The sequence below is a fragment of the Dendronephthya gigantea genome, unplaced genomic scaffold, assembly GCF_004324835.1.
Source record: "Dendronephthya gigantea isolate DGI-Jeju-01 unplaced genomic scaffold, DenGig_1.0 000051F, whole genome shotgun sequence".
In the NCBI taxonomy this organism is placed as follows: Eukaryota; Metazoa; Cnidaria; class Anthozoa; order Malacalcyonacea; family Nephtheidae; genus Dendronephthya; species Dendronephthya gigantea.
Window position 1 is genome coordinate 510,196 of NW_021163061.1, and position 14,081 is coordinate 524,276.

Here is a 14,081-nt window from a genome sequence, read left to right on the forward strand (position 1 = left end):
TGCTAAAGAACGAGTTTTACGCAAACTGTACGCGCAAGGTTAGGAAGAAGGCCATTGCTGAAAGACTGCCTGACCATATGCAGAGTTCATCATCAGCATTGCTCATTGCAAACATTATTAACAATGCCAATGGCTTAAAAAACAACGTGAAATAAAATAGAAGAAAATATAGCAGAGATCAGATTTAGACTCGAGTAGAAAATGTGCGCCTGTTTTTTTTATTGGAACAATACAGTTAGACAGCATACAAATTATTTGAAATCTTGAGATACGAACGGAAGTATACAAGCTGAACTTATGATACAAAAGGCTCTAATATATAGTACTGTGTACAGTAAAACTTTCCCTAATATGCCTGTCGCAACACTCGTAAGAACCTTTGAGACTTTCTAAAACGACATTGTTCGCGGCCTGAAATAGCGTTGTATCCTTTATTCCAGTTTCACACAAGATCAGTTCCAACGATCATACGTCATCACTCAAGCCGTTTCCATTGGCTGCTCTTCCCCGTTATTCGTAACCACGCCTTCTTCCATTTCTTGTGCCATCTCCACATGCGCCTGCTGTACATTTTCCTCCTGGACAGCGACAATATGCGCAACGTCATCGGACGTCGTGATACTCACGCCGGAGGCAGCCGCGGCCGCGATGATATCCGGGATCTGGACTTGTTCCCCCCTGGACGCCTCGGCGATCACGCTGAGGGCATGAAGCTGACTCGGGTCCAGCATTTTCAGCTGCGCATCGTCAACGTTCATTGCGATGACTTGACCTTCGCCAGCTTGAACATTGGCAATGCTACTAACCTGGAAAACAATAAAAAAAAATAAATACGACATTGCCTATTCTGAAAAACATTAAAACAAAACAATGCAATACAGGGACCGGTTGTATAAAACTCTTTAACTACATTCTGCATATAACCAAGGAGCAGCGTGGCAGCGTCTTCAAACAACTTAGCATCAAATGTGATATAAACTGCCTAAATAGACAATTCTCGACGTTTCGACCTGAGGGCCTTCGTACTTCCATACTAACTCTCCTGACGAAGGCCCTCAGGTCGAAACGTCGAGAAGTGTTTTGTCTATTTAGGCAGTTGTTATACCACATTTGATGCTACATTTTGCATAGTTAAATCCTAGTTAACTCAGAAATACACGACTATGATTGACCAATTCTGTCCTTTACTACAGTCAAAAGTCAACGGCTAGTTTCAAGTCATATTTGAAAAATGATTTTTGACACTTTCTCAGGTATAATGTGGTGATTACTTTATGATTATATAATGCAGAAAGCTGGCATTTGTTTTGAAAATTCGAATGAGTTTTTTTTGCGGTTTGTGGTGTGTCATAAACGCCAAGCAAAAGATCTCTAGTATGACATCATCCCAGTTACCTGCATTAGCTGTTCTTCTGTTAACTGACTTGTGTCCAAAACTTGAGCATTATGAATTATCTAGAAAAAATCAAAGGTTAGAATTTCCATGGACGTGACACCGTGCAGGTTTCAAACCAAATAAACATTTGGACCAAGAATAAAAGCCCCTGGGGTCTAAAATGATGTTACGTCGGTGAAACAGGGATTCTTAATACGTAATATTTCTAGATTAGTATACATATATATGCACATGTTTTACGCTGTTTTACATTCTGGTAGTCTTGTTTTGCAATCTGATATTTTTTTTCACGTGCTAGCCCATATACTGAACACACCTGCCCAGTTTCGTCATTTGCAATGATTTGTACGGTCTGGTCAGCGTTCATATCCGTCTCGATGCCTTGCTGTTCACCAGTCTCCAAGATTTGAACGCTCCCATCGGCATTGGCTTGTCTTTCAGCGCCGGCCTGAATGAGCTGAACTTCCTCGCCCGAGGCCTGTTCTTGATTGGCCGCCACCAGAGCATCACTGACCGCTACAAGTACCTCTGCTAACTGGACATCAGCTTCGTTCGTCAGTTGACTTACAACCTGACCAGCGGTCACCTTCAAAAGTAAGAAAAATGTCCATTGATTATCGCAATTTAACCAACTGATCTCATCATACACGAAGTGCGATGACTCTTGCATTGTTACCTAAACATAATCCAACATAACGTCTCACAATACCTGTTCATGGTCAGCGGCACTTGTCTGCACTGTACTGGTGGTCTGACCATCAGGTGTCATGGTAACACCATGCACCTTCATATGATAGCGCACGCTTGCTTTCCGAGAAAACTGTTTGCCACATGTCTCACATTTGAAGGGTTTCTCTCCTGTGTGGATTCTCAGATGGTTGTTAAAATGACTTCTGTGGTTAAACTGTCTTCCACACGAGTCACACTTGAATGGCCGTTCTCCTGAAAGTGAAATCAGATTTGAACGGTTGTAATGCGTGCCTATACCCAAGTTTGTGGGTTGTAAACACGCGCCACAATTAAAAACAAAGATGGTTGTATACTAAAGATCGACACCTTGAGCACACAATACTATTCAAATCAGTAGCAATATATTGAAAAAAATACAGCAAAAATTTTACCAAAGCTATTCTACCTGTATGTGTGCGGATGTGTTCCTTAAGAGTGCTAAATCTTGTGAACATTTTCTCGCATTCTCCACACTTGTAAGGTTTGTCATCGCTATGAACGGGAAGGTGGACCTTGAGGTCAGTCGCTCGAGCAAATCTTCGTCCACATTCCTCGCACTGGAATGGCTTCTCACCTGAAAACGATTTTAACACCGGATCAATAAAAGATGATCCTTAATATCCAGTATAAATAAAGTTACTGCGGTATAATGTAGGCCTCGTGGCTCGTGGGTCGCATCATTCTCAAACGTACCTGAATGAACAATAGCGTGTCGTTTGAAAGTGACAGAGGAGATGAATTCCTTCTGACACAGATCGCATTTAAAAGGTTTGATTCCAGTGTGTCGCCCCATGTGAGCCTGTAGTTCTTGTTGGGTTCTGAAAGACCGATCACATTCACTGCACTTGTACGGCTTCTCTCCTGTGTGCACAGCCTGAAAAGAGACGTAGTTAGACAAACGTTTGATGAAACTATGCTTCAGGTTTTATCCCCAAATTTCTAAATGCATTCTGTCCATGCACCTGTTCGCCTCGTCTGCTAAGTGTGGTAATATGCAGTCAACTCTCATGCAGCTCTTGTTCTGGTCTGACAGAGAGAAGATAATTAATGAAACGCTCTACAAAACCTTAATGGTTAACTCTCATTAACTCTTCTATAGCTTGACCAGGTAATGAGACTTGACTAAAGTTTTCCCTCGTTTGACTGTTACGTGTGGTAATATCCAGTCAACTCTCATGCAACTCTTGTTCTCATTTGACCAGGTCATGAGAGTTGACGAGAGTTCTCTTAAATTACACCCGTTTAACAAAGGCCTTACCATATGTGACTTGAGTCCAGTCTGGACTGCGAAGGATTTTCCACAAACATCACAGTTATACGGTTTCTCTCCAGTATGAGTGCGAAGATGATCACGCAGCCTCGCTGGACGAGTAAACTGCTTTGGGCAAATATCACATTTATACGGCTTGTCTCCGCTGTGTGTATACTTGTGCTTGACCAGGTCAAAGGATTGAATACACGCGAAGTCACATTGATCACATTTAAAAGGCTTTTCACCTAAAAGAAATGGTAATGCCTTATTTAGAATTCTTTAATAAAGACACCTCTCTAATACAGACATCTCTCTAATACAGACACCTCTCTAATACAGACACCTCTCTAATACAGTCATCTCTCTAATACAAACATCTCTCTAATACAGATATCTCTCTAATACAGACACCTCTCTAATACAGACACCTCTCTAATACAGACATCTCTCTAATACAGACATCTCTCTAATACAGACATCTCTCTAATACAGACACCTCTCCAATACAGATATTTTTCTAATACAGACATCCAAAGCAACGTTTCGCATGATAATCTTACCAGTATGTATGCGGTAATGCCGTTTAAGATCGTCAAACCGTATAAATGCCTTGTCACATTGATCACACTTATACGGCTTTTGTCCAGTATGTCTGAACATATGACGTGATAATTCCGCCTGAGTTTTGAACGCTTTATCGCAATCGTCTTGGGGACAAGGAAATGGTTTCTCATCTTGATGCACGCGACGATGAACCCTGGAAACGAATCCCAAATACAACGTTGAGTACTTCATTTTGTGATGAGCAAAACGAACTCGTCAGTCTCGTTTTCTAGTGGTGTTCATCACCTCAGCGATCCGGGGTTATTAAAAGCTTTATCACATCCTTCAACATCACAAGAATAAGGCTTTTCTTCAGAATGAGAGAGCAAATGAGATCGAAGCGAGCTGGGATTATTGAAGGCTTTCTCACAGTATTCGCATTCATACGGCTTTTCACCTGAATAGACAAGATTTTTCATACTTAAATTCACAGATGAATTTGACTTAATCTGCGAGGATATTGCGCCTTGAAAGAGGGCTTCAATGTCAGTTGATCATTGCAGTGCTGCTAGTCTGACTGAGTGTTGACTGTTGCTACTAATACTAGCCTGACTTGTCTAGTGCTTACTGCTTTGCAATGTTTTATTCAGTGTTTCACTTTCAACCTTCCTCAATGTGAGTTGATCATTGCAGTACTGCTAGTCTGACTGAGTGTTGACTGTTGCTACTAATACTAGCCTGACTAGTCTAGTACTTACTGCTTTGCAATGTTTTATTCAGTGTTTCACTTTCAACCTCCTCAATGTCAGTTGATCATTGCAGTATTGCTAGTCTGACTGAGTGATGACTGTTGCTACTAATACTAGCCTGACTAGTCTAGTACTTACTGCTTTGCAATGTTTTATTCAGTGTTTCTCTTTCAACCTTCCTCAATGTCAGTTGATCATTGCAGTACTGCTAGTCTGACTGAGTGTTGACTGTTGCTACTAATACTAGCCTGACTAGTCTAGTACTTACTGCTTTGCAATGTTTTATTCAGTGTTTCTCTTTCAACCTTCCTCAATGTCAGTTGATCATTGCAGTACTGCTAGTCTGACTGAGTGTTGACTGTTGCTACTAATAGTAGCCTGACTAGTCTAGTACTTACTGCTTTGCAATGTTTTATTCAGTGTTTCACTTTCAACCTTCCTCAATGTCAGTTGATCATTGCAGTACTGCTAGTCTGACTGAGTGTTGACTGTTGCTACTAATACTAGCCTGACTAGTCTAGTACTTACTGCTTTGCAATGTTTTATTCAGTGTTTCACTTTCAACCTCCTCAATGTCAGTTGATCATTGCAGTATTGCTAGTCTGACTGAGTGATGACTGTTGCTACTAATACTAGCCTGACTAGTCTAGTACTTACTGCTTTGCAATGTTTTATTCAGTGTTTCTCTTTCAACCTTCCTCAATGTCAGTTGATCATTGCAGTACTGCTAGTCTGACTGAGTGTTGACTGTTGCTACTAATACTAGCCTGACTAGTCTAGTACTTACTGCTTTGCAATGTTTTATTCAGTGTTTCTCTTTCAACCTTCCTCAATGTCAGTTGATCATTGCAGTACTGCTAGTCTGACTGAGTGTTGACTGTTGCTACTAATAGTAGCCTGACTAGTCTAGTACTTACTGCTTTGCAATGTTTTATTCAGTGTTTCACTTTCAACCTTCCTCAATGTCAGTTGATCATTGCAGTGCTGCTAGTCTGACTGAGTGTTGACTGTTGCTACTAATACAAGCCTGACTAGTCTAGTACTTACTGCTTTGCAATGTTTTATTCAGTGTTTCTCTTTCAACCTTCCTCAATGTCAGTTGATCATTGCAGTACTGCTAGTCTGACTGAGTGTTGACTGTTGCTACTAATACAAGCCTGACTAGTCTAGTACTTACTGCTTTGCAATGTTCACACTCATTCACTTTCGTCCTATTTTCCATTTCAGCCGTGGAAAATTGAACGCAAGAAAGAACATCACTTACCAGTATGAATCAATATGTGTTGTCTCAGATTACTGGCATAGTTAAAGACCTTCTCACAGACATTGCACTTGTGTTGTTTATCGCCAGAAGCGTGTTCTCTCATGTGTCCGTAAAAAGACCAGGATCGAATGTACGCCTTCCCACAAATCTCACAAGTGTACTTCGGTTTTTCCAACTCTGGGAAAAAAAATGATTAAGAATTGCTTTGAAAGGAATGGCATCTACGCACGGGCGAGTTATCCCTTCAATATATTTTGGGAACTTCATGGTGTATGAGAAGAGGTCTGACCTCCTGGTAGAGCATCTTCGGCTGCTTTTTCCTCTTGAACAAGCATCGATTCACCAGCGTTTTCCTCGTCGTCAACACCAGAAGCATCAAAATCTTCGTTTTCTGTTGTCGACACGGCTGTTGATACATCGTTTGTCTCTGTTGTCTGTTCAAGAAAGCAAACTTAGCTCAGTTCAAGTTTGCGAGAAGGGTTCTCAATTATACACAGACAAGGAATATCTGGCCCTAAATACAAGCCAATACAATGTTGACGTGATTACATAAGATAAACAACGCTTTGAAAAACAACAAGCAAACAACATGCGAGTCATAGAAACAAGACAACAATTTTTCGGTGATATTTCGACTTTACTTGAAAAGTCATTCCTAAACCAGTAAATTGTCGTCTGGTCTTAATAACTCATATGTTTGAGTTTACAAGATTTTGGTTTTCGTAGCATTGTTTTTTCTATATGTTATATTTCACAAAATTGTCCATTGGTGAAGGTTTTTAAAGGTTACTCACTCCAATATTTTCAGCAGTTTCAGTCGTGGTTGACACACAAGAACCATCTTGCTCTGTGCTGTGTTCCGCCTCGGCTGTCATAACAGCTGTCAGTGAATTACTTGAAGATGATTCAACTGGGTCTTGAGCAGCGCTGATACTTGTTGTAACGAGATTTGCCTGTGACAAAAAATAAAGTCATACCCTGATGTTGACTACGGTATAACACGGGAGCAGTTCTTTCCTTTTAGCACCAAAAGATTGGTTTTTGTAATGTATATATTTTCCGCACAATCATCCTGTTAAATGCAGCCAACCAATGTTACTGCTGGGGAACTGTCAGTTCTTAGAATTTAAATGTTTAGACATTACCATTCAGTTTTATAAACCAGAATGTTTTTATGGTGTTACTGTGAGCTACCGTGCAACTAGGCAAGCTGAAAGACTAGCTTAACTATTCGCTGGAAATCAAACCCATGCATGACCTTTACTTTCCTAGTCTAATGCTCTTCCAACTGAGCTAGCAAGCTTACAAGGATCTAAATTTGAAATATATCACATATTCGAATCGTCTTAATCTGGTCTAGTTTTTACGTGACGACTTTCCCGCATTTTGAGTCGAAGCACAAGAGTTGAATATCGTTTGTCTTTCAATATCAAGTCTCAAAACACTATTTTGAATATCTACCTGTGTCAAAGCTTGCAGTTCGCTACTAGATATTGTAGTCACAGGAACTATTTGTGTTGTGCTTCCAGATTTATTCTGAAAGAGCTGAACGTCGCCAGATTGTGATAGAACCTGAACTGCTATCATTTCCGCCTGCATTGTTGATAGTGTATCTTGATCAACTGTTAATATTGAGCTGGTTGGTATCACATTGGTGCCACTAGTAGTAGAGGTAGCTAAGAAAAGAATGTCATGGTAGTTTAGGTTCTTGTAGATGTGTGATCCTTACTGGACCTCAAGGAAGAACAGTTTAGAACTGATAGAGCTATCCAGTATAAATAAAGTTAGTTTAGTTTAGGTTTCCTCCTGAAGTAATACTGGATCAATAAGAGATGATCCTTACTGAACGTCTAGGAAGAACAGTTTAGAACTGATAGAGCTATCCAGTATAAATAAAGTTAGTTTAGTTTAGGTTTCCTCCTGTAGTAACACTGGATCAATAAGAGATGATCCTTACTGAACCTCTACGAAGAACAGTTTAGAACTGATAGAGCTATCCAGTATAAATAAAGTTAGTTTAGTTTAGGTTTCCTCATGTAGTAACACTGGATCAATAATTTAACACTGAATCATAATACAATTGATGGTTACCTTGTTGTAGAATCATCTGTCCTTCTAACACTTCACCAGCACTAGTTATTTGTTCTGGCAGATTACCAGACTCTACAACTTCCAGATAAACTGCCGGCTGGTCGTGTGATGAATCACCATGTTCATCTCCTTGTGGTTGAATTGCAACATACAATGTTTGTGGATTGCTACCATCCTCGCTGGTGGTAACAATCTCGTGGGTAATGGTAGAGGTGTCTGCGGACACGACTGGTTGTTGCTCCTGATGGTCGAGAACAAGTTTGTGATTTTGTGTGGTGTCAGATGAAGAGATCACACTCTGCTCTGTTTGTGAAATTTCAGACGACTGAGGTTCTTGGTTGTCTTTAGAAACCTAAATGTAGCCACAACAGTTGACACTCCCTCTCTCTCAATCTCTATGCAATAATTAACATCTCCAGTTTTTGAAATACAGTTGATTATTTAAGCAACAACATGGCTTCGCTGATTCAACAAAGTCTCTTCTATTGGGATTTTTTATGACCAAATTTGTTGATAGATAAAACTTACAACATCATTAGAAGAACTCGCTTCATTCAGTATCACATCATTTTGATGAGAATTTGTGGTTGTCGTTGCACAAACCTCATCTGAACTTTGAACATCTTCCATACTTGAGACTGGAACAGATACAACAAAAATTGCCATGAAATTCTGCCCATTTGTTTATGTGACATGCAGGACCATATATGCCAGTTTTTGTGGACAGGGCTGTATGGTATATATAATACTAGGTATTGGATGAACTAGCTGGCTTGCCAAACAGGCTATAAAACAATTCCCAGTAATCAAAGTAGGAATACTTTGACTACTGGAAATTGTTTTACCATTAAGGCAGCAAGGGTTTGTTGAATTAATAGCTTTGTTAGCTAGTACTTTTTAATTGATTTTCAACACAGATTACATACATACAATGTTTAATGGTCTTGTTTAGACCTGTGTTTAGACTGACTTTAGACATAAGTTTGGTAAAGTGGGTGAGAAAACTTTGTGCAAGTCTTAAGATTCAGGTTGATAGATATGAATTTATAAATCAAGCTTATGGTCTTAAAAGACAAGGATTTTTATCATGAAATAGTGCCATAAATATCTGCTATACTTTTTCCATTCTTATTGCATAGGGAAGCCTTACACCAATAAAACTCATCCAAACATCAGAAGCCAACTTCCTATAAATCAACTCATCAACATCCAGCATATGTCTTTCAGATCTGACTAAACGGCCATTATGCATGCCCTTGATTAATACAAGACGCCAAAATATCACAGAAAATCTCGCCACAAAATATAGTTTACAACACATGGTTAACGCTAGACGATCCACAACAAAGTATAAACCAAAATATCTACGAAAAGGGCAATCTCTTGGGTATATCACACCGAAATTTAGAGCCTTTTGTGTTAAACTTCGAGTGTCGAAAAAAACGCCTCATTCTTTGCGAACAAAGCATGCTAACGCGCTCGGAAAAAACACAATATTTTAACATCTTTCTATAAAGGAACATCCGTAGTGTTCTTCTAAGGTAGTTTTTAGCGATGAAACGCGCGGAAATCGCTGTTTTTTCTCCCCCAAAAACCTCTCTTTTGCTTCGCATTTTCCATGGAAATATTTTTCAAAATATAAAAGACCGCTGCTTCGAAGAGCCGCCACATTTTTACTGACCACAAAGAAGGCGGGCGACGTCCTTAGCAAAAAGCTCAAAAAATATTTCCAATTTCAGAAATGTGTTAAAAACACCCCGGGGCTCCTTATTTTCTACAAAAAGTGCAGTTATTGAGGTATATAATGGTGATAGTTTTCAACTTTATTTCGCTTACCGTTTTTGTCGCTTTCTGAGCTCGCCATGTTCACGAAGGTCTCCCAGCACGCAGTTCGGGCGTGACCACTGAGCTGCTACGTCACTGGAGCACTATGGGAGCGTCTAGACTCTAGATCAGTCTAGATCATTGAAATATAGCGGAATTTGACGTGATCACCGTTACCATGCTAAATTTGGATGGTAATGATAAATGATTAACTAATATTTCATAACCGTCTTTCCCAGACGAGGTCAAATCATCACCGGTCGAGTTTCTAGACAAACCAGGAAACATTGTTTCCTAGCCATGTTTCATGAAGGTAGACAAACCAGGAAACATTGTTTCCTAGCCATGTTTCATGAAGGTAGACAAACCAGGAAACATTGTTTCCTAGCCACGTTTCCTTAAAGTGGACAAATCAGGAAACATTGTTTCCTAGCCATTTTCTGAAGTTGGACAACATAATAATATCTCAGTAAGATATTTTTCACAAAAACTGATAAACAAGAAAAAGAAACATTGAAAAGTAATGAACATGTTCAATATACAAATATAGTTTATTCCTCGACTATATTCTGACATAAATATCAGTGAACTGCCATTACTTTCTACGAGATTACATCGTTCAAATTAACAACTTTCTAATTTTCTATAGTTGTGCAAAAACCACATACAACTACGTGAAAATACAGGGAAGACAACATAACCCACAAAAATCTACTGTGTACATATATATACGAGCTAGGATATCTTTAAATTGCCATTGAACCTGGTTGCTGAAGGCTCGAATGGAGAGTTTTTACTCTTCAGTCAGTTGGGCAAAGTCAGTAATTTTCCTCTTTTGATAGATGTGAAAGAGCGAATATTTATAAATGCTAAGACTTTTAGAGCTCATGTTTGAGCATCCATCAACTAATCAACTCATTCACATCTATCAAAAGAAGAATGTAAAATTGTAATAAACAATGCATTTGTACATTACTTAGAGGGTTTATGCAACCAGTTTCATGGCATTAAAAATATCCCTGGCCTGAAGTCAATATTGAGACAATCTTACATTTTTAAACAACACAAGCAGTCAAATAGGATGCTGGCAAACAGCTAAATACTAATTACTATGTTAATTAATCCTGGCCAAATCAAATGCCTTCGACTTTACAAGCATGCAATAAAGTTTCTTGCCAGCCTGATAAATTTAGTTATTGGCATATGGCGGAGGGCTTTCTTTGGGAGTTTCCTTTGTTGCGTCGTCATAGTTTGGTAACAATGGCTGGAATGAAAGAAAGACAATGGTTAATTAAAGAACATTTAATTCCAACAGGCAAATTTTGTTTGAAATTGTTTTTAAGGAGAATTTCTTTTGTATTTTCCAAGATTACCTCAAAGTCACTTTCGTTACAGCAAGAACGCACAACTTCATCTCCTGACAATTTTTTCAAACGAATAACCAGTAGCTTGTAGCAAGTCCAGACGCAGTTTGCAAGATAGGCCTGTCAGGGAAAGGTTGCAAGTTAATCAAGGTTAGAGGTGGAACAGGTGATCGTAGCACAAAAGAAAATGAAATATTAGTTTACCTTGATGATAAGGAATGCAGTAAATGTGGCAATTAAACAACGTTGATCAACCTTATCCAGTCTCATGTATCTGTAGTGATGTGATACCTGTAGAAATAGCAAGAGTTTTTCATTAGGGTGTGAAACGCCTCAGATCTTTGTTGGTAAAGATGAGGTCAGTTTCATTAGCTCACCAAACAAAGGTTATCTTATTATCTACGAGTATGCAGCAACACCTGTGTTTTACTCTAATGCTAGATCATTTCACTGGTTGGAGGGAGATGTGATGTTGGAAAACATGAAAATCAAATTCATTTACCCGGCTTCTCCAAACGACGACTTGATCGTGGTTCGTCACGGCTCCAAATAGCAACAAAACACAGACGCAAAGGTCAAATACTTGAATACAAAAGAACGGTAGCATATAGCAGGGACGACGCTAAAGAAAGAACATGAATATTTAATGAAATCCAAGAGCCTACGACACTGATATAAAAAACATGAGGTTTCCTCTCAGGATATTAGTCACTTTGATGTATTAGTTCTAGTTAGAACACTGAAATAGGCTCAAATAGCATATCACAAAGTTACAACTTTAGGTTAAAAATATTATGAAGGTACAATGTCATTTGAAGGTATAGCTTTGAAGGTATAGCTAAATCATATTTAAAGTACAATTATGTTTTGAACCTGAATTGTGCCATAGATCATAAGTGCTGTCAAAATAAACAGCAGCAGCGAAATAGCCAGGGTAGCAAAATTGCTTCCTGAAAAAAAGAGAAACGCATCATATCGCAATAAATTCGTGAATTTCTACATTGTTGGGATGATCAGATTGGCTGCACAGAGAATCCATTAAGGATTTCCTTATGATCTGCTTTGTATTCATTAAATATGGACAGGTCTAGAGATGGGGAAAGGATTCTTGTTCAAAATATACCTTTCATGATGTGATTACTGGAAATGTACGGGCTTTCTTTGTCGTAGGTATCAGGATGAACCAAGACTTGGCAAATTACAACAATGGCTGCAACTTGGAAGACCTTGAAAATGGTAAAAATAATAAACTAATTTAGTAAAAAGTAAAACTAGCAAACGCACGCATCCCCTTTCTGACAACAAAGAAAAATTAATATACATAACACATGGCCTCTGGTGTCCTTTCTCAATTCTATGAAACCAAATTTCTGGACATTTATCCTAAAATATTGGGACTTTATTTTAAAAAGGCAGTTGTCTAATGATTTTAACTTCACCAGAACAGCGTGAAAATAGAAACGAATTGATGAATCATGATGATTTTCACGAGACTGCTTTTGTTTAGGATAAATAAGGCCCAAAACTCGAATCTCAAGCAATTGATGTATAAAAATATTTAATGATCAATCATTTTTGTTAATTTGATGCCCCGTAGGAAGGCTATTTGCAAAGACGCACCCAAAATTGTACAAGTAACTTTTCGTAATAATAGAAAAATTATTAGTTAAATATGAAAGGAAGTCGGCCAAATGAAAGTGTCCCGGAACAATTTATACCAAGAAGTACAAAAGGACAAAGTATATTCAATATACAACAATCATATAACAGATTCTTTCATATTTTACTTTGGTTTTTGAAAACTTCAATCACTTGTGTAAACATCTGTCGGACGCTAAAGAGATTTTAAGATCTGCGAAAAAATAACACACGAGAACGCTTGAATTCTCAAATATATGCGAAGATCTTTTCCCTTTAATCCATCATACGAAACCCAATTCATCATCCCGGCAAAACTGGATCAAATTCGATTGAAAAACCGTAGCTTTTTCGTTATCAGACATACACAACAAGCATCAGTGTTTATACTCAAGTTCGTTTATCTGTTTTGTCGACCGTAAATTGGCCGTACAAAAGGTTCAACACACGAAAATCATACTCGAGATGGGAGAAATCAATCGGAAATTTAAAAAGGGACTATAGAAACTCGTAAGAGTACAAGTATTTCGAAAGATTTCATAGATATTTGAAAGAGAACAGAATGCGGCTGAACAGGATGTGATGTCGTATTGTTCTCAGTATGAACGTAATGAAACCTACCAAATGGATCAATCCGAGTATTATAACGCCCGTACGAATATCCAGACACATACAGCATCGATTCATGTACGAATGTTCACATTCTTCGCATTTTCTGTGCTGTTGTTTTCCCATTTTCTGTGCGAAAAGGAGCCTGAAAATCTTATCTCCGCTCTTCGTCTTCCTCTGTTTATTTGTTGGAGACCAAGGCCGCAATGATGCCTGGGATGACGTTGCACTTGCCGTCGTTTGCCACAACGGTGGTCACCCAAAACAATAGACACCCACAACCCACAACTTACCGCGGATGCCACTGAGAGGGGTGTAACAAAGTCTATTTCCTGGATGGAGGAGGATGGGGGTGAATGTGCCTTTTTCTTATCGAGAACAAAGATATACTGCCTGATTCTACAATTCTAGGCACACCCATACTTTTCTAAAAATAGCGCATTTTTCAAAGAAGCGAAGTACTCATTTCCGCAGGAAACCACAGTAAAACCACAAGGACGATTTTAAACCACAAGATCTAAATATAACAGTTGTTAGACTAGCTAGTATTAGTACAAATCTGCTTCAGGTCGATTCGAAAAGAACTTGTCTATATTTACTTTGAACTCACAGACAGGATTAT

At 38.7% G+C, this 14,081-nt stretch overlaps 2 protein-coding genes across 3 annotated transcripts; both read right to left on the bottom strand.

Annotated features, from left to right (window-relative positions):
* Positions 1–213: 213 nt before the first annotated feature.
* On the bottom strand, positions 214–9,897 carry LOC114528880 (zinc finger protein 23-like). 2 transcript variants are annotated; one of them, XM_028550607.1, is made up of 16 exons: positions 9,861–9,897; positions 8,553–8,662; positions 8,025–8,376; positions 7,395–7,609; positions 6,728–6,886; positions 6,223–6,367; positions 5,934–6,110; positions 4,227–4,377; positions 3,938–4,134; positions 3,384–3,622; positions 2,819–2,999; positions 2,532–2,699; positions 2,106–2,338; positions 1,713–1,982; positions 1,396–1,455; positions 214–806 (listed from the first exon to the last, which is right to left on the bottom strand). In XM_028550607.1, the coding sequence occupies exons 1-16, from the start codon at positions 9,886–9,888 to the stop codon at positions 480–482; spliced, it is 3,012 nt and encodes a 1,003-aa protein (XP_028406408.1). In that variant the 5' UTR covers positions 9,889–9,897; the 3' UTR covers positions 214–479. The 2 variants fall into 2 exon arrangements, with proteins under 2 accessions (XP_028406408.1, XP_028406409.1); XM_028550608.1 differs by lacking the exon at positions 9,861–9,897 and adding an exon at positions 9,175–9,647.
* A 483-nt stretch (positions 9,898–10,380) lies between these two features.
* On the bottom strand, positions 10,381–13,663 carry LOC114528888 (lysosomal-associated transmembrane protein 4B-like). Its single transcript, XM_028550616.1, has 7 exons — positions 13,472–13,663; positions 12,336–12,438; positions 12,086–12,162; positions 11,715–11,834; positions 11,417–11,503; positions 11,222–11,332; positions 10,381–11,112 (listed from the first exon to the last, which is right to left on the bottom strand). Exons 1-7 carry the CDS (start codon positions 13,583–13,585, stop codon positions 11,038–11,040), a joined length of 687 nt encoding a protein of 228 aa, XP_028406417.1. The 5' UTR covers positions 13,586–13,663; the 3' UTR covers positions 10,381–11,037.
* Between the last annotated feature and the right edge of the window lie 418 nt (positions 13,664–14,081).